The sequence below is a fragment of the Hylobates moloch genome, unplaced genomic scaffold, assembly GCF_009828535.3.
Source record: "Hylobates moloch isolate HMO894 unplaced genomic scaffold, HMol_V3 SCAFFOLD_22, whole genome shotgun sequence".
NCBI lineage: Eukaryota > Metazoa > Chordata > Mammalia > Primates > Hylobatidae > Hylobates > Hylobates moloch.
In genome coordinates, this window is record NW_026652297.1 from 7,827,979 (window position 1) to 7,849,046 (window position 21,068).

General features: G+C 37.1%; 1 protein-coding gene across 9 annotated transcripts in view; it reads right to left on the reverse strand.

Annotated features, from left to right (window-relative positions):
* TRPC1 (transient receptor potential cation channel subfamily C member 1) overlaps positions 1-20,577 on the reverse strand; it is a 99,060-nt gene extending 78,483 nt beyond the window's left edge. For 6 of the 9 annotated variants that reach the window (XR_009211572.1, XR_009211573.1, XR_009211571.1 and 3 more), the window contains exons 1-3: positions 19,886-20,152; positions 7,941-8,095; positions 657-758 (exon numbers count right to left, since the gene is read on the reverse strand). Coding sequence is in view for 6 of the 9 variants with exons in the window: in XM_058433366.1 (XP_058289349.1) it covers positions 657-758; positions 7,941-8,095; positions 19,886-20,057 (429 nt within the window). In the remaining 3 variants the exon portion in view is untranslated. Of the gene's footprint in view, positions 1-656; positions 759-7,940; positions 8,096-19,885 lie in introns of all 9 variants that reach the window. The other 3 variants (XM_032143559.2, XM_032143560.2, XM_032143562.2) reach the window with 3 other exon arrangements.
* Positions 20,578-21,068: the final 491 nt, after the last annotated feature.

Genomic DNA, 21,068 nt, shown 5'->3' on the forward strand with positions numbered 1-21,068 from the left:
TTTTTTTAAAATTTTCAACTTTAATAAGTAAATTTGGTAACTTTAGTATCTTACTGTATTTGATTATCATTAAGATTTAACATTTTGTATTTTCTGCTATCTCTATGTCCTTTTCTAATATGTTTTTGTCCAATATTAAGATTATTAACTTATGATATATGCTGCAAATATCTTTTGCCAGTTATTCATCTGCTTTCTAAATTTTGTCTGATGTTTGGGTTCCAAAAATTTAACTTTTTTAACAGCAAAAACTGTGCCACTGTGAATGCACATAAAGTCTTTCCACTCACGATCAGTTAAACATTCACCTACATTTTCTTCCAGTTTGTTGGTTTCATTGTTTACATTTAATTCTTATCTATCTGCAAACTAATCTATATTTTCAACATTACCTACAGAATATTTCAAACAGTAAATACTGGTCCACAGTGACAAAATTATGGAAATATCAACTAAATTTAAAAAGTTTTCCTGAAAGAAATACTAATTATTCCTGCAAGTGTCTACTTACTTTAAAGTAATATTTTACAGAGTGAGAAAAAAGATCTATTTTTGGAAAAAACAAAATAAATTTGAGGGAAGGAAAAAATCGCAATGGGGCAAGAGATCTATTTTGGTTTAAAAATCCAAATTAATAAATATTTAAGAGTACTAACTACTATAGTTGGTCTTGATGATCGTTTTGGTCGATGATTAAGTAGTATATCAACAGCTCCCACTACTTCAGAGTCGACTGCCACCAAAAGTGCATCTGCAGACTTCAAAAAAAAAAAAAGTTAAAAATGAAAATGGAAGATAAAAAGGTAAACTACTTCTTTTTACTAATTCATAAATAAAACTTTTTAAAAATTTTAAACTGTATTATATACAGTAATACTTTTCAAAAATTTGGACTGTACAAATAGTACATTTGCTTCCCTTAGGAGTACTTCTGTGTACAATACACATGTTTCTGTCCTGGTTTCAATGCATGAATTGGTAAAATAATGAATGTTTCATTGAAGGGATTATTAGCCTAACAGTGCTGATCCATGCAGCATTTAAAGTTGAAAATTTTTTTCAAGATCTTTACTCCTGAACTGTGGACCAAAAGAATCTTAACAATCCAAATCTATAAAAGAAACTGTCAAGAACTATTACTATAGGTAAAGGATTGTTTTCAGTCTAATGAAAATAATTATCATCAATGCAAACAGGAATATGGGGAGAATATCTAAAGGTGAGAGCCTTCTGTTCTCATTTTTAAAACACATGGCTGACTAAAATGCTACAAATTTGACATTTATGAGCAATTTTATCAAGTATAAGCCACAAATAGGCTACCAAAGTTCATAGAGACTGGAGAGAGAAGTGACTTTATCATTCTACTCCCAATCTATAGCTCACTGTGAAGATTCGAAAGAGGAAAAAGTAAGGAGACTGAGGAAATGGGGACTTTTCTACTCTGTAACAAAGCCTATAGTCCTACTGGCAACTGTAACATCAGGTTTTTGGATTTTTAGGGAAAAATATAAAGGAAGAAGGAAAACATGGGGATAAATAATGATTTAATCTAAGAAAATGACCTGATTATTTTCAATCTGTACATTTTAACTGTTATAATCTTCAATAACTATTTAAATCAATGTTCTTGCTCTTGGGAACAAAACTATATCGATCTTTAATATTGTTTGTAACTGAAAAGAGTAAAGTTTATATCCACTTTATCTGGATGTAAGAAATAGAACTAAAAGTGGCAGACTTTACTTGAATATCTAAAAATAGGACTATGCACCTCAAAAAAAAGGGTTGGAGTCCTCACTCAACCCTTAGGAATCATCTATGTTTTCCCACAGAAAAACTCCCCACCCAGATGGGAAATTTAACCCATTGTACTATCCCTTAAAACTTTCAGGGTCATTGAGCTGTGGCCTATGCTTTAAAGTCCTAGCATTATTATTCTGCTTTGCAAACATTTCTCTTCAGATTTTAGCATATTTAGTCAGTTGAAGGAAATGAACAAAAAGACTGCTATATCCATTACTACTAAATATTTCATTTATGATTTTTAATTTTTTTTTTTTTTGAGATGGAGTCTTGCTCTGTCATCCAGGCTGGAGTGCAGTGGAACAATCTCGGCTCACTGCAACCTCCACCTCCCAGGTTCAAGGGATTCTCCTGCCTCAGCCTCCCGAGTAGCTGGGACTACAGGTGCACACCACCACACCCGGATAATTTTTGAATTTTTAGTAGAGACAGGGTTTCACCTTGTTGGCTGGGCTGGTCTCTAACTCCCAACCTCAAGAGATCCGCCCACCTCGGCCTCTCAAAGTGCTGGGATTACAGGCGTGAGCCACTGTGCCCGGCCTACGATTTTTATTTTATTTTATTTTTTTTTATACTTTAGGTTTTAGGGTACATGTGCACAATGTGCAGGTTTGTTACATATGTATCCATGTGCCATGTTGATTTCCTGCACCCATTAGCTCGTCATTTAGCATTAGGTATATCTCCTAATGCTGTCCCCGCCCCCCCCACCCCCCACCCCACAACAGTACCCGGAATGTGATGTTCCCCTTCCTGTGTCCATGAGTTCTCATTGTTACGATTTTTAATTTTAACCAATAAAGCTAACTATAGTAATGTCATTACTTTCAAAGTCAAACACCAGGCAACTTCAACAATCTGAAAAATAGTCATGGATTTAAAAACAGCAACCTATTGAGCTGTCACAAAGAAACTCCATGGGTATTATTTCCCAAAAGAAACAGACCCAAGCATTCTGATTTAGAATTGTCTATAAATGATGAATATCTGACTTTCCCAAGTATCCTTCAGATCTTTACTGAATAAAAGAATAGCTAGATTAAAACCAACAGCGTAGAGGGAAAGGAAGAAAGAATTACTAAAAGTTGACTACTGAAAAGACTAAATACCAGTACAGCAAAATCACTATCAATGCACAGCAGTCTAAAGCCACTTAATGTAAGGACAAACATGTTAATAGTTTCAGACCATATGAAGCAAAGTAAAATAATTACATTCTCAATTATTCCAACTAAGGACGGTAAAGTTAAATTATATTCAGATACATTACTTAGTAAGGAATAAAGATTTACATTAAATCTTTCAATGCTTAAAAGGATAAGCTTCAGCTATAAAAATATTCATTTACATTAAAATGTCTTGTAAATAAGGAGTTACCATTTACTTATTCTGCACAAATGGTATGTTATTTGATCAATCAATGGCAGTTATCGGGGAAATAAATGTTTTAAATTATTTTAAAAATAGTTATACAAAAAATCCTCACTAGTTTTGCTTTCCAATTTCTCAGATATTAGACGATTCTTTATTAAAAGCTCTTCAATACATATACTTATTACATATTTATGAGATCATTATCTTCCTTCCTACCTTAGAATCTGTCTTTTCAACAATTCCCATACTCTTTCCTTTAAGCTCAGAGTAAAAAAGTTACTTATTTCCTTTCCAAAGCTACATTTTCCACCTTAGTATTCTTATTTGATGCTCTCCAGTCTTTAGAACTCTGGTCCTTCACTTGCAGAAATACCAGTCTCATCTCCTACCTCCCAGAACTTTAAATCCTTCCTCACTCTTTGCTAACTTGCTTACTAGCTCTTTGCTAACTTGACTTAATTCCATCTTTCTCTTACCACTCAAGTTTTCTTCTTCCTTTCACTGTGTCAAACTTTGCAAATCAAAGTGTATCATTTCTCCAATTCTACTGATGCCAGTTTCAAAATCCAGTTACTTTTTCTACCTTCTAATTTTTCTTAATTTCTAAGCAATATGTTAAAAGCTGTTCTTTTGGCTTTCACAATGCTGCATTATCCTAACTGCCTCTGATATCTTCAACAATTCATTTGGTCTTTAATGAAACTCTTTCCATGTAATGTTCTTTATTAAATGTAGATGTTTCCTTAAGAATGAATCTGCACCAGCCCTTTGCTCTTCTCCATGATTTCACCTACTCTCACAATGGTGATGGGGATTCCCATGGCCATGACTGCTTACTGTATCTCTTTAGCCTGATCTCTCCCTAGAAATATAATGTTCATCTGTGTTTGTCTGATGAGGACTGCCTGATATCTGCCAAATCAACAAGGATAAAACTGGAATTCACATTCCCTTGCCCCAAGCTTTACTTAGCTTCTAAACTTAATGTTTTCCTTTCCTCCTTCTCCTAGTCACCCACGTTTAAGATTTCCAAATCATCCTGGACTCCTTCTCAATTTCCCACTCCAAATCAAAATATTCACTAAGATTTGTCAATTCCTCACAGTGGTCTCTAACGTTTTTGGCACCAGGGACTGCTTTCATAGAGCAGGTAGGGAGATGGTTTCGGATGAAACTGTTCCACCTCAGATCATCAGGCATTGGTTAGATTCTCATAAGGAGCCTGCAACCTAGATCCCTTGCATGTGCAGTTCACAATAGGGTTCGTACCTCTATGAGGATCTAATACCATCACTGACCTGACAGGAGGCAGAGCTCAGGCAGTCATGATCGCTCACCTGCGGCTTACCTCCTGCTGTGCAGCCCAGTTCCTAACAGACCATGGAACCATATAGGCCATGGACCCATATCTGCCTTTTTCCCCCTCTTCTTATAGCCACTGTATTTCTTACAGCACTGTTCCAGTTCAAGCCTTAACCTCTTCATATGTAGGTTACTACAAAAACTGTTCACATAGGCTATAGCTTTTCCCACTTTCCATTTCCCAATCTATACTAAATTCAGCCACTAGATTCATCTTTTTAAAATACCACTGGACACATCACATCCTTTCTCGAAAATCATGTAATGATATCCCCTATTATATAAAACCCAAATTCCTTATTCTGGCATTCAAGGCCCTTTGTATCCATTTTGTTTTAATTATTTTTCCTAATTCCTACTACTCCCCAACCCAACTGTTTTGTTCAAAAATGCTAAATCAATTCACTGTCTCAAAAATATACATTGCACATGGCTCTGTTTACATCCTTCTCCACATCCCCTGTTCCCTACCTGTCTTTACATGTTTGAGAGTAGATTAGCATAATAGGTAAGACCATGGATTCTGGAGCCAGAACCTAAGTTCAAATTCCAGGTCTGCCATTTACAGAGTGACTTTGGGCAAGTTACTTAACCTTTTTTACCTCAGTTTCCTCCTCTATAAAATGGAGACAATAATAATATCTAGGCCAGGCGCAGTGGCTCGCACCTGTAATCTCAGAACTTTGGGAGGCCAAGGTGGGTGGATCATCTGAGGTCAGGAGTTCGAGACCAGCCTGACCAACATGGAGAAACTCCATCTCTACTAAAAATACAAAATTAGCCGGGTGTGATGGTGCATGCCTATAATAATCCCAGCTACTTGGGAGGCTGAGGCAGGAGAATCGCTTGAACCCAGGAGGCAGAGGTTGCAGTGGGCCGAGATCATGCCACTGTACTCCAGCCTGGGCAACAAGAGCGAAACTCCATCTCAAAAAATAATAATAATAAAATAATATCTAACTCATCCCTGAATTTAATTTGAAGATTAAATTCAAATCCCCATGTTGTGAGGATTAAGTAAGTGAACATATTTAAGGTTCCTGGCAGAGAGTAGTATTATATATATGTTAGCAATTATTAATATTTCAAGGCTGAGTCAACTGATACTTTTCCAATGAAATCTTCCTTGATAGCCCCAACCTATTCTATATTTCTAAATAATGTATATCAAACCACAAAAGTTTAAACATAAAACAGGGTTTCTCAATAGCAGCACTACTGAAATTTTGGGCCAAATAATTTTTTGTTGTGGGGACTGTCTTGGGTATTGTAGGAGCCTCTACCCACTAGATAACAGTAGTAACCTGCCCTCCAATTGTGAAACCAAAGTATCTTCAGACATTGCCAAATGTCCCCTTATGGTGACAAAATCATTTGGTTGAGAACCACTGATATAGCACAAGATACATGAAAGCTCTTATAAATGCAAAGCAATATAAAATGGTCAAGTATTATTACCACTCAACACTTACCAAATATACCTTTGTATTACTTAATTTACTTGTAATTCATACATACTTTAATTGTCCAATTTGTCTTAAAGATCCTATCACGCAGAACCCATGTTTTACTTATTCATTTCCACAATTACACCCAACCAAAGGCCCTGGACATTTGTGGACTGATAAAATAAGACACAGGTAACCTGGACAGAACACAGTGAACTAGAAAGAGCATGAGATTTGCAATCAGAAGATTAAATTCAAATCTTAGTCTTGTCCTTACTAATTTTAGAACTTTGAGAAATTCATTAAAGTCTATGAGCCTCAGTTTTCTAATCTATAAAATGTAACATCTATATAGGTTGACTGTGATGTCCGAATGTGATCAAGTATATGAAAACACCATGTATACTGCAAAACTATTACATGTATATAACCATGTGTAAAAAGACAAAATTATAATACCATAGTAATTCTTTTATCCAGAATCAGTGTATGAATTTTTTTCTACCCTTATTTTCTAGGTAACTGAAGCTTATGCCTTTAAGTGTTTAATTTTAAAATTTAAACTATCTTGATGGAAGTGTTCTGCTTTTGTGTTTTACAGACACACAAACACACATACACAAACACACATATATACAGTCTTTCTTCTAAAACAATAGGTACTGAATATAATTTAACTCTTCCTTACTGACTCTGCGCCATTGTTATAAGCCTTAATTATCATCCTAACATACAGCTCCCTCAGAGAATATCACATATGTAATGCTGCTGTTAAATAGTGTCGGAGGTACCACTCCTCATTTTATTCCACTGCAGCTCTCATGCCCCTTCCATTGTCCCTCAGATTCTCTATGGATTAGAAATTAATTATGTTAAAATGGAACCTAAAATGAGAAAAAATAGACTCTGATGGAGGACTCCTGTAACTAAAGTTCATAAATTTAATTTGTAAACTTCATGGCAGCAAACCACTGGCTGCTCAGAGGTACTTTTTACTTACTTTCTGCTTCTCAGTTGTGGTCTGGATAGCTGAAGTTGCTGGGTAAGCAATTTTTTTTTACTCCAGACATATACATGGAGACAGTACCACATGTTGTTTTATACATACATACATACATACATATATATATATAAAATAGCAATGTACATAGAATTACGCTACTTATATTCAGAAAATATGCTGTGAATGTCTCCTGAAGCCACTCAAAAAAAAAATGTGCCTCATTAAGAAAAAAAAAAGAGGTAGAATTAATGTGCCAAGTCCCATCATAAGCAAACCAAAAATGAAAGGAAAATATTATCAAATTTCCTTCAGAATCTCTAGATTGAATTCATTCAAGACTTACACGCATGCCTGTTTTTCTACCCAAACTGATATGAAGTAGGAAGGTTTACCTTTTATAGATGGATAAAAATCATTCATCTTTAGATAAAAACAAACATTAAGTTTCAAACAAAAAAATAAAATTTAATAAAACTTGGGAGAAAACTAAAGTCAAACTGAAAACTGTTTTGAGGCAGGAACATTTTGTTGATGTGTCTGTAACTAATATGGGCCAGAAAAAAACTATTCCTCTGACACTTCCAGAGTATTTGTACTATTTTAGATATATAATATAAATAGTGTTAACACAGGTAATGAAAACAAAGTCATCTTTATTAAGTCATGATAATTTACCTCTATCAGATGTGGGGAAAATGACATTTGGGAGGAAGAAGATAAATCAATTCAAAATACACTTTTCAAAGTTTTTTTTGGTTTGTTTTTAAAACTTTTAGTACCTCAAAACCAAATAAAAGATGAAAGACAGAAGGAGAGTAAGAGAGATAAAGAAAGAAAAAGAAAGGAAGAAAAGGAGGAAAAAGAAGAAAGAAAACAAGAAGGGAAGAAAGCATGGCATATCTAACAGCACTTAGAAGTTAACTGGATTAAATTATCTAGCCTTGTACCTGACAACCGTAGTCCAAAAGAAGCTGCAGTATATCCAAGTTTTCGTTTTCAATAGTTATGGTAACAGCATTTCTCCCAAGCACATCTACGCAATTTATGTTCAAGTCACCTGAACTGTTTTCCTCCAAAATCTTTTTAACCATATAATAGTCACCTAAATAACAATATACAAACATAATTTAATATCCATGACATATCAAGGATGACTGTAAAGAAAAACTTAGCTTGTTGAATTAAAAGATTAAAAGCCTAAACTCATTTTTGTATATGAAGATGTACACAGAGAATGTGAACATTTCCTTGATGAAAATTTATACCTTAATAAAATAATACATACATCAGCAGCAGACATAAAAAGTGGAAAAATTTTAAATGTACAGAATAAAATAAAAATTATTAGTTTAAAATTAATAACTGAATGATCATAAGAGGAGAAACTTTTGGAAGATATTTAAAGCAATTTAATAAAGGATGCCCAAAGGCACAGACTGGACGCTAGAAAAATTAGATGGAAAAAGCTTAAAGAATTAAGTTTTATACCTCAAATATACATAGATATTTACTTACACAACATAGAGTTAAAAATGAGATCTCGTAATAAGTACAGGATATTATAAAGAGGTTTTACAGGAGAAAACATACTTTGGAAAAGCAGTATAAATACATATATATTCAAGGATATGTATAGTAAAGGAAAGATGTCTGAAAATCCTCTTCCCTACTTCCCACTCTCCCAACACACACACACACACACACACACACACACACACACACACACACCATCTCATTAATGAAGCTGATTAGATTAAATGGCCAGGGAACATTCAGTTCACAAAACCCTTAAGGCAGGACTAGGATTAGTGCCTGACTTGTTAGGAACAGGCAAATTGCCTTCCGTGTGACTGTAGCCCACAACAAAACAGTTCTCCCATGTGAGGAAATGACAACAATTACAGCAGTAATTATTTTCAGCAAGGCCCCACCGTATTTGTCTGCTGACCAGATGGTACAGGAATATGAGGAATAAATCAAAAGAGAAATACTAATTAAATAGAGAAAAAAAGCCAAGGGGCGCTTTGCTTGTTTCGTTTCATTTGACTTGTTAAACAATAGATAAATAAGCCATTTTAAGTGATATGCAAATATAGTTGCTCATTACAAGTCTATAAATAAACGGAAAGAACAATCAGCATAGAAAATAGAAAAAGAAATGATTTCATGATACAGAAAAAGAAAATACTGAAACTGGGCTAAATAAGTGAGTAAGAAAGACAGGTAACAGATTTTATTTGTTAAAATTTCAAATAAATTTGCTACTATTTTTAATCTATGGCCTTAAACTCCTTGCCTCACACATACAACTTCTTTTGAAGGAAGCTGGGTGATAGTTTTCTTGACAATGTATTTCCTTAGGTCCCTCAAGAAGAAAACTAGTCACAAAAAGAAATATTTTCCCCATAGTACTAGTAGTTAATAGTTAGACACAAATGCTCCCTGGGAAAACCTTATCAGACAGACACTTCACAAAGTGATACTCTAAGTTACAAGTTGAACCAATAGTGACCAAACATAGACCAGTGAAAATTTATGGCTATTACTAGAAAGTGATATTTAAAATCTTATTTCAGGTGAATCTATTTCAACAACTTAGTAGTAGAATGCTACACATAAAAATTCTGCTATATTTTATCGTGATGTGTCTAGGTGAGGAGTAATTTTTTATTTATTCTGCTTAGGACTTTGAAATTTTTTTTTAATTTTTATTTTTTATAGAGATGAGGTCTCACTATGTTGCCCAGGCTTGTCTCAAATTCCTGGCCTCAAGCAATCCTCTTGCCTCGGCCTCCAAAAGTGCTGGGATTATAGGCATGAGCCACCACATCTGGCCTAGGCTTTCTAAATCTAAGGACTTCTACCCTTCATTAGTTCTTCAGTATTTTCAGTCATTATCTCTTCAAATATTGCTTCATCTCCGTATTACTTTTTCTCTTGTCAACTTCTATTAGACATTAAGTTAGACCTTCCCATTTCAACATCTGTGTCTCTCAAGATTTCCTGTTTTTCCTTTTTTTCCTCTTTCTTTCCTGCATTCTGGGTAATTTCTTCACATATTTCTTCCACTCACTTATTTCTCCTTTAGCTTCCATTCACATTCCTCCTTTAACCCATTCACTGATTTCTTAAAAATTTAATGACTATTTTTTATTTGCATAAGTTTTACCAGATTTCTTTCCAACTCTCTTATTTTCTTATGTTTTCATTTCCTTATTTTAACTTTTTCATCATTTTAAACATAATTATTTTATAGTCTCTGTATGACAGTTTAATTATCTGAAAGGATAATTAAACAAGAGGCAGGACCATGGTTATGTATTCTTAAAGGAGTCTTATTTTTACCCTTATTCAGAGCCCACAATAACACAAACAAGTCTCCATCTGCTGGTAGATTGGTTTTTCTCCTCATCTACCTCTTTGCTGAAGGTACCGTCCTTTAAGGATCCTGGTTTTATGCTTAGATGTTGAATCCAACTCCTCACTTTGTACAGTCCCCAGGCCTTGTAACCTGTTCTCATATGGGCATTAAGACTCAAATCCCTGCAATGCCCAGAACAGTAACTCTTATCCCCACCCATGGAGCAGCCATAGTGTCAGTTCACACACTCCTGTTTTTCAGTTTTTTCTTCACTTTTGTATCTTGGCTGTTTCCTGTACTTTCTTGAAAGCTCGGCTGTTCATTTAACTGGATGTTCATTATATTTTAGCTATAATTTCTAGGTGATTTGAAGAAGAAAGGTTTTCAGATTATCTAATGAACCATATTGCTAGAGACAGAAAAGTAGGAAGAGCTACATAAATAAATCCTTATGACATTTTATAAATTTCAGGTATAGCAAATAGACAAAAATAATTGCTACATGTTTGAAAGTTTAGATTGCTGCTAAAAAGGAAAGTACATTACAAATATCACATATTCCAGCTTTAAAGTTTTTGTTTTGTTTTTAAGACAGAGTCTTGCTCTGTCACCCAGGCTGGAGTACAGTGGCACCATTCGGCTCACTGCAACGTCTGCCTCCTGGGTTCAAGTGATTCTCCTGCCTCAGCCTCCTGAGTAGCCGGGATTACAGGCGCCTGCCACCATGCCCGGCTAATTTTTGTATTTTTAGTAGAGATGGGGTTTCACCATGTTGGCTAGCCTGGTCTCGAACTCCTGACCTCAAGTGATCTGCCGGCCTTGGCCTCCCAAAGTACTGAGATTACAGACATGAGCCACCGTGCCCAGCCCTAGGGTTTCAAAGATTATTTCTATTGTAGTCAAGGAGTTATCCAAGAAAGAAAGAAAATCCCTAAAAATCAAAACCAAATAAATAATTTTCATCCCTAAAAATAAAAAGTTCCACCCTGCTACAGCTAACACAGTCATGCAAATGAAAAATCACGTTATAGTCACAGAACCTATAGGAAACCGAGAGTGGTTGCTAAGCATTTCAGAGAAGTTTATATTTGCAATTCATTTAAAACAATGTACTATGTAAAAAAAAAAAAAAAGACCAGAACAGTCTTAATTTTTAGGATGAGTATATATGTAAAAAGAGGTTAGAAAACTTAAAATAGACAGCAAGAAGCTAGTTATAGAACAAGGACTACAATTCAAAATGCCTGTGTATGACAGACAAATATATAAATACCATTCATTTTATACTGAAGTTGCTTTCAAGAGTTACATCTTTTGTCTTTTAAAACATAACACATAGAAGGAAGTGTAACATAATCTGTTTACTTTTTTGGCTAGATGGTAGTCTTTTTCAGTGAAGGAAAAAGAAACCATTTTCAATCAATTCCACAGGGAGTATACCAATTCAACAGCACGTCTTCTTAGCCCCCTCTCTAAAATATCTCCCATAATCATCTACTTGTCTCCATGTATACTGCTACCCGCAGTCCAGACTCCCATGATCTTCCTCCTGGAGTCTGCAATAGCCGCTTAACTAACACAGCTGCTGACCAAGATTCTCTCCTTGACCAAACTCTAGTCAGGCTTTTCTGAGCCCTTCTCCACAAGGCCTCCACCTTGGCCCATATAAACTTGAACAAAACACTAAGTGCTTCTAACAGCTGAAGGCCAGATCCCTAGGATGACCCTAGCCCCTCTTAAAATGCCTGCCCAAGAAAACTCAAAGCTGACATAAAAATTTACTTTTGTTCCAGCCAACACCTGAAGACAGGGCCCCTATCTCCCAGCCTCCAGGGAGGGTAGGAGCCTAACTCCTTAAGTGCCATTAGCAAACTCAGGTGGGTTTCACATGGACCAACTCCCCAAGCCCTGTATTTTGTAATTTTTCACTTCCCTGACTCCACTGAGCCCACACTCACCCCCTTCCTTGTTTACTCTTTTCCCTATTGCAACTTATATTACTTATTAATACTTTATACTGTAGCACAGGGGTCAACAAAGTTTTCTGAAAAAGGGTTAGATAGCAAATATTTTAAGCTTTGTGGGCCATGCACTCTCAGTCACAACTACTCAACTCTGCCCTTTCAACACAAAGCAGCCATAGACCATATGTAAACAAATGATAGTGGATGTGTTCTAAGAAAATTTTGTTTATGGACACCGAAATTGGAATTTTATAGACTTTTCATGTGTTATGAAATTTTTTTTAACCATTTGAAATATAAAATGTAAAAAACTAGTTTTAGCTCCAAGACCTCACAAAATAGGCAGATACGGTCTGTGGCCCATAGTTTGCTCACTCCTGCTCTAGCCCCACCCTTTAATCCACTCTGCACTCCACAGCTAGTTATTGGTTAAAAATTCAAAACAGGCTGGGCGCGGTGGCTCATGCCTGTAATTCCAGCACTTTGGGAGGCCGAGGCAGGAGGATCACGAGGTCAGGAGATGGAGACCATTTTGGCTAACATGGTGAAAACCTGTCTCTACTAAAAATACAAAAAATTAACCAGGCATGGTGGGGGGCACCTGTAGTCCCAGCTACTTGGGAGACTGAGGCAGGAGAATGGCGTGAACCCGGGAGGTGGAGCTTGCAGTGAGCCGAGATCACGCCACTGCACTCCAGCCTGGGTGACAGAGCGGGACTTGGTCTCAAAAAAAAAAAAATTCAAAACATATCAAGCTTACAACCTTCGTGATTTTCTATCACACTTAAAATAAAGGCCAAATGTTTACTGTGGCCTACAAAGCCCTATAGGACTCAGTTAGACCTTGTTACCATTCCGAATTCATCTTGTGCCTCTCAATGGCTCAGCCAATGATCATTCCAAACCAATGTTTTCCAAACTGCAGGTTGCAACCCATTAACAGTCATGAAGTCAATTTAGTGAGTCCTAATCAGCAATTTAAGAAAAATGAACTATTATACAAAATACCAGAGTGATCCCATAGATCCTTAGCAACAAATTTACTCTGGCCAACTGTAATAAACCCTTGAGAAATACAATGGAGAAATGTTACAATACTGATTAAGAACAGGTGATTCCACCTCTTCCTCATTAGTATATCATTTGATTTTATGGCAAAGAGTATTAATGTTGTTCAGTTTAATTTTATATTAACCAAATTTGAAGTTAGTTGTGAAGTGTGAGAGAATTTAATGTCAAAAAATTTGTAAAGCTTTTCAAACCAAGTTTCTGAAACAAACTTGAGTGTGGCAATTCCAACGTTCTAACTGAAATATTACAAATTATGCTTAAAACAAAGTTTTATTAAGAGGAAAAAGAATGATGATGTGAAAAAATACAAAGACATGATCAAGTTCAGTTGCTGGATCTGGAAATATAAATGACAATACTGATAAAAATGTTAACTGACATCAAACTTCAAATTAGTTTGAACCAAATTCTAAAAAAGAAAAAAAAACCCATGCAGACCTTTTACAGTGAAAATGATTTAAAATGTAGCTTTGTCAAATGTGCAAAACTTGTATTACAGATCCCAATGTATTTACAACCATATTATTGTAAATGAAACCTTCAAAATTAAAGATACTAAAAAACATGGTAGGCTAAACTGTTGATAACACTTTGAATATTTTTGTAAAAAGACAATTATTACCATAATTTCTTAGTTGCTTATGAATCTTAATGAGGACTATTAATAATAATGAATATCATTTGGCAAAAGAGCAAAGATTCACACTGCTGCCGAAAATAATTATACTATAGCACAGAAGGTAATGCTGATTTTTTCATAGTAAATCACTTGATAAAAATTATAAACAGCATATTCTTTGTTAGAATAGTCAAAAGCAATGTTTATTTTGTAGTTAGAGTCTGATAAATGACATGAGATCCCATTCACAATGCTGTTGTGAGTTGTTTAAAACTTTTAGTTTATATCAGGTTTATATCAGGTTGTTGCAACACAGTCTCAGAAAGGATTTATTGTGTTGCTTAAATTTAATCTCATATACATTTGAATTATACATATTTATAAAGCTAGGAAAATATATTACTGGCCAATATGTTAACCTGGAAAAACATATTTTTAAAAATTAACAGAAGCTATTAATAACAGTGCCAGTCACCCCCACTTTATACATAATAAAGCTTTGGCATCCAAAGAAATCTACTGAGTCTCATGACTATATTGATACAGTGCTGGAATTCTTTTAGTCCTTATCATTCATCTAGGCTCCTAAAAGTCATTACTTAATCATATCTTAGTGATAACTTTTGAAATCCTCATTACCTATTCAACTACTGATCTTAAATCTTAAATTTCTCAGTATCATTAAATTTGGAAGAGTTAGCAATGAAGAAGATATTTACAGCACTGGCAGCAAGGAAGAAGAGGAATTATTAGGTTACAATAATACCTATATAATAAAATTTAAACTTTTCACACTCTTCCTCCAAGTCTGTATACAAGGTATAGCTAGGAGTCTGGCTTGGGTTACATTTTTTTTAAAAGATAAAAAATAAATTCTCTCACACTTCACAACTAACTTCAAATTTGGTTAATATAAAATTAAACTGAACAACATTAATACTCTTTGCCATAAAATCAAATGAGATAAAAGACTGACTGTGTACAAGTAATATCCCATCCTCCAAATCACATATAGGCCATTTAAGTTAAATTGAGCACTTGCTTCTTCCCTTCAAACAGATACATTTCATACAAACATACTTTTGTTTCCTTACTTCTCCTCACTACAGCACAAGAGAGCGTCTCCATTAAAGAATATTCTCCTAAAGGATAGGGACGTACTCAGTACTTTCTTGATAAAGCACTTTCGCAGTGCCTTAACACAATTAACAGCTTGGTAAGTATAGTTTGATTGTGACTTATAGAAAAAGAGCGGCAAAGTTGCATGATCACTATAAAGAATTATCAGTATCATAGAACTACCAGGCAGCTAGCTGCTGAATTACTAGTCTGTTAGAGATAAATTATCCACTAAGATTTTCGCAGTTTGAGTCTTTTGTTGCTGTTGTTAAAGTATCACTGAACTGTTCCCTATGGCAATGTTTTTCAACTATTACATTCTAAAACTTTGGTTATTTGAAAAGCTTTCCTATATAAAGTACATAAATGCTATGTCTATGATGATTTGTGAAGTGTTTATAGAATGCTGCCTACAATACCCTCTTTACCATCTCATTTCTGCAAAGTTTTTTCCTCACAGCACATACCTCCTTACATTAGGTGCCCCATTGTCAAAATAACACTTCACACCAATACTCAGTACTCTGCATTTTTTGTTTCTTCCCACCACCATCCTCTCTAATACCAGACTTCAAAATCTCTTCTCAAATAGGTAAAAAAATTGTTAAAGGCCCATTATATATAAATAAGGTGTTCAAAAAACAGCAGCTTAATATTACTTCTCTCAGAAATGTTGCACTTTTTTCTTCTGACTCTGGCTTCTCTCTGGAGTTGTTGCACATTTTTAAAGCATCCTTAGCCCAAAGGTACACAAAGCTTATGGAGAAAGTCAGTCATCAGGCCAGGCACAGTGGCCCATGGCTATAATCCCAGCACTTTGGGAAGCCGAGGTGGGTGGATCACTCAAGGTCGGGAGTTTGAGACCAGCCTGGCCAACATGGTGAAACCCCGTCTCTACTACAAATACAAAAAAATTAGCCGGGCGTAGTGGTGGGCACCTGTAATCCCAGCTACTCAGGAGGCTGAGGCAGGAGAATTGCTGGAACCCGGGAGGCGGAGGTTGCACTGCACTCCAGCCTGCACTGCACTCCATCTCAAAAAAAAAAAAAAAAAAAAAAAAGAAATACAGTCATCAAAACATTTTTCCTTACAACATAGCAAATCTTACCACAAAGGTGACACAGGACACTGAGACTAGGATGAGCCCAGTGATAAAGGTGAAAATCTGCCCTCTCCATCCCTCCCCCTAACCCCATGCTGAAATTTCAAGAAGGGGCTTCTGACTCATTTACTGCACATCAGATTTCCTGAAAATACTCTCCATGGAGGGTTGGCAGGGACTGAATCATTTCATACTTTCTTTCCTGCACATGAACTGATTAATGATCATCAGCAAATCAAACAGTTTATGCAGGTTTATATTTACAAATATATACTAAAAGCTACCATCTACTCAACAGGTTTTTTTCTTAGAGGAAAATTAACATGAACTACACTTAGTTTAGGTGTTTTCTAAATAAACTTATTTACCCTTTCTGCTGTTAACAGACCTGAGGGACACCATAGGTACCTACAAATAAAAGAGGCTCATTATGACACTAATTCTCAATGAGAGAGGACAAAGCCATGGCTGTAAGAATCACTACTTAATTTTTCATATTTCTTAATTTATACATATTTAAATTTCATATTACTTAATTTATACATATTTATACATATAAATGTATAATGTATAAATTTATACATATAAATGTATAATGTATAAAGTTATACATATAAATATGTATAAATTAACATATTTATAGTCAGCTCTTCTTTCAATTAAGTTTTACCTCTGAATTATACCTTTCTATCTCTAGAAAGAACATGAGTGTACTTTCTGAGAATTTTATCTGGGGGGCCTAGACTTCACTTTATATATTGCTGGCACAGGAACTTTCAATTAAGGCTTTCCTTTACAAAGAAAGGATTCAATGTTACCTGTGAGATGATTCTCACCCACTGTGAAGATCACTAACAGCTATTACTAAGTGGCCACTAGCTGGATCAGCAGTTGCCTAAATCTACCGAACTTATTTACATAAAAGCCAGCTATCACAAACTATAAATCTTTTCCTTTTCTCTTTCCTACATTTTTTGTGTACTCTTTAATCTGTATACATCTTTCAAAGGGCCACCCATCCACTAACATATACATATCCATCTCATCTCCACAATTTTTGCTTTAGGAATTCCTCAATTTTTCCTAAGAAGAATATGTTATGAACATTTTGCATATGTAGAACAAGAATGCTACATGAAAAGAATGAGACACTCTAGAACACCATAGATACTCTAGAGTTGATTTACTCTGGTGCTACTGAAGTACCATGCTTGCTTTTTATCCTTCATTGAACAAATGTAATACACAGAAATCAAAGTTTATAAAGCATCCATACAAAGAAAATTTAATTTCAACTAGTAAGTCCAAATATGGATGTGTCTTTTCTGACACAAATGATGTTCACTCATTCAACTACAACCAGATCTATATAACATAGTGGTTAAGAGTGCAGACTCAAGATAAATGCCAGTCCTACTATTTCCTAACCAATGTAACCTTGGGCAAGTAATTTTAAAATTTTGCTAAGCCTCATTTTCCTCATCTACAAATTGAGGACAACAACAGATCTGGCTCATGGGGTTGTGGGGTTTAAATCAAATCCTCTATGAAAAGCATGAACACTCGACCCCAATAGCTGCTTTAGTGAATGTTTAACATTTGGTCTGGGGAAGGCTCCAATGTAATGGTGGAAGCCATAGCTACTTCAGGAAATTGTTCACTTTTAGATTGGTTTAGGTAACATTTTAAAAAGTTTAACAATATTAGCAAATACAAACACGTAATCAAAAGAATATTCCTGTAACTCACTTTTTAAATGTAAATGTACCCCATAAGTATGCGTAAGAATTATGCTATTTTTCCAAATCTAACTCAAGAAGTTGTTTAGACATACCTGAAACAGAAAATTCTTATTTTAGCTCACTTGTTCTAAAAATTTCTAATTTACATATGGGGAAAATATGCATATTTAGTTTCCATCCTACACCCCAACATCTCAATTATGTTATAAAATAAAAAACTGACAAAGAATATCAAGGTATTTCACTTGGTACTACTAAATAGGCTATACAACTATCATAAATTAAAACTCTCTTTTGTTTCAGATATGTCATGCAATAATCCTAAATATACACAATGCACAAATACTTGCTCAACCATATTCCATTGATATTTCTCTGTCCTCAGTTTGACAGGAATATCAAATTTCCTTTCTTGACATACTTTCTGTTTGCTTTAAAATAACCATTGCACTGTGAGCTGGAATACATGGAGATAGCACTTACTCATTTTAGTACAACACAATCTTTTCCCCTTTCTCTATCAAAACTTTTGAGGGAAGAGAACTCAGGCAAGCCACTCCAGCAATACTAAATGATTTTACATAATCCGCAGACCCTATTTTTGTGACGTTGTAGATATATATTCTGTTTCCTTATATCTCAGAGACTGCTCAAAGTTGTGTCCATGGTGGACTTTAACGATATTAATATTGCTTTCATAATATTATTTAATACTATTACATAAGAACATAAAAGTGGCTCAACCACAGACATAGGTGGACTTTGTTTATATGTCAATTGTTTCAAAAAATCGTGTAAATAAAATCCTATTTCAAAAGCAGTAGGAGAGGTTAGGAAGGCTGTCATTTATTAATTACACATTCACACATACAAACAAACAAAAATCCTCTGTAGTTAGTCTTTTCATAGTGTAAACTGCCCTTTGGGTTTGTTCCAGAAGTTTGCATGTTTCTAACAGAGTTTTCCTAAGTGTACAGCCATATAAATTTGGAAAAAGAAAAATTTTAGTGTTTCCATGTAGGAAACAAAAGCAGTCCTAGGGCAATCAATTTCCTATCCCTTTTGTTATATGCATCACTACAAAGGATGATTGCGTGACATGGCCTTAATATGGCCATAAAAATGATTAACTTCTAGACTAAAAAAAGGAAAACGCGCTAAATATATTCCACACATTTTTGCTCTGTAATTCCTGTAATTATTTTTCACTATCTTTATCTCCCAAAGAAAGATCTGGGAGCAATAAATCTTTCTCTCCAATAAAAAGCACTAACAATCAAAGGCGTTCTGTAAATCTAGAGAAAGTTTCGGCAACTAAGGCAGAATTTCTTCCGTCCCGTCCTTACTTCACGTATCTCCACCTAGGATATTCCGATATTAATGCCAGTCAACAGTCACTGGCTAAAGCACTGGTCAGGTGAAGCTAAATAATAGAGGGTCTGGTTTTGTTTATAAGAAAAAAACAAGGTGATGAGAACCCTCCATACGAGGCATCCTAAGGTAAGGTGACGGAATTTTCCGACTGGAGTGTCGGAAACTAGCCTCTCGACTCCCGGAAGGAATGAACTGCGAGCCAGACAGACTAGGTCCTTCATGCAGTCAGTAGCAAGGGCGGCGCTACAACGCTGGGGTCGGGGCTCCCAAGGCGCTACCTAAACCCCGGACCCCAAAGCCAGAGCCGCCCCCCACGGTGCCGCGCTCGGAGGGCGCAGCCCCAGATCCACTCGCCCGCGAGCTCCACACTCACAGGGCAGAGGCGGTGAGGAGAAGACCGCCTGAGGCAGCAGGCGAGGCGGGAAGACACTCGGCGCCTGAGACAGAGGGAATGCCCTGATATAAGTTGAGGCGGGGTAGAGGACGAAAGGTCTGGAGGGCAGGGGCGTCCAGAGGAGAAGAAAGGGGCCTGACTCTCACCCTTGTCGCACGCCAGCAAGAAAAGCTTCTCATTCAGCGTATTCTCCTCCTTCACCTCCCGCACATCCTTCAGCGCCATCACCTCGTTCGGCGACGAAGAGGATGGAGAGGAAGGCAGGGAGGAGGAGGAGGCGCCCGAGAGGTCCGTGCTCGGGTACAGGGCCGCCATCATCGCGGCCCATGAAGGGGGCAGGCCAGGAGACGAGGGCGGGGCCCCCACCGGCCCCGACCCCGACCCCAGCCACGCCCCAGGGCTGGAAAAAGGATGAGTCGTTCCCACGGCTGCCTCGGCTCGAGGCCCGTTGGCTCCGAAGGGCGTCGCCTCCCCTGCGAACCAACACTCGCCCTCCACTGACAGCCCCAAGTTGGTGGCGGCGCATGCGCGGCCCCGGGGCCAGCGACCCCTCCCCAGCCGCCGGCGCCCCGGCCGAGCCGGTCCGCGCCCGTCCGGGGACGACAGTGTGGCGCGCGCCAGGGCGGCAGCCGAGCACGGGGCCGTGCCAGGAGTCGCAGGGGCCGCGCCTGGGGCGGCCTAGCCCAGGAAGAGGACGAGAGATCTGTGGGAGAGGAGCTCCAAGAGGCGCTTCTGCGCACGTTGGGCTCCAGGGCTGTGGGAACCGCTGGCCTAGCTGCGCTCCGAGGAGATGTTCGCGACCGTGTCCTCACGTCATCCTCTGCTCCTCTGTAGCGACGACACTAGGGAGGAGCCTGCGGCAAGGGCGGGCGTGGGTGGGCGGGGCCTGCGGCAAGGGCGGGCGTGGGTGGGCGGGGCCTGCGGCAAGGGAAGGCAGGCGTGGGTGGGTGGGGCCTGCGGTGAGGACGCACTGGGCTCCTGGAGCCCACTGCAGCTTCCTTCGCTCTGCTGAGGTGAACCGGAGTCTAAGGAAGACTTCGCTCAATCGTCCGTTTCCACACGCAGGGTACTGGTTTGAGGTAATTAAGCAAATATGGAGTAGTATGTTAATTGAGTCTGACGACTTAATGTTTAGTCGAAACCCTTTGTGGAATTGTCCAGCTGTTTCATATTCTGGTGCACTATGCTTAAAGCACAATGGAGAGCCCCGCCACTCCGCCAGACTCGTGGGTTTGTATGTTGTACTCATTTTAGGCTGGAAATGAACTCTCATTTATAAAGGATATATAGATATATAATTACATTATATTTAAATAATTTGTACAAATA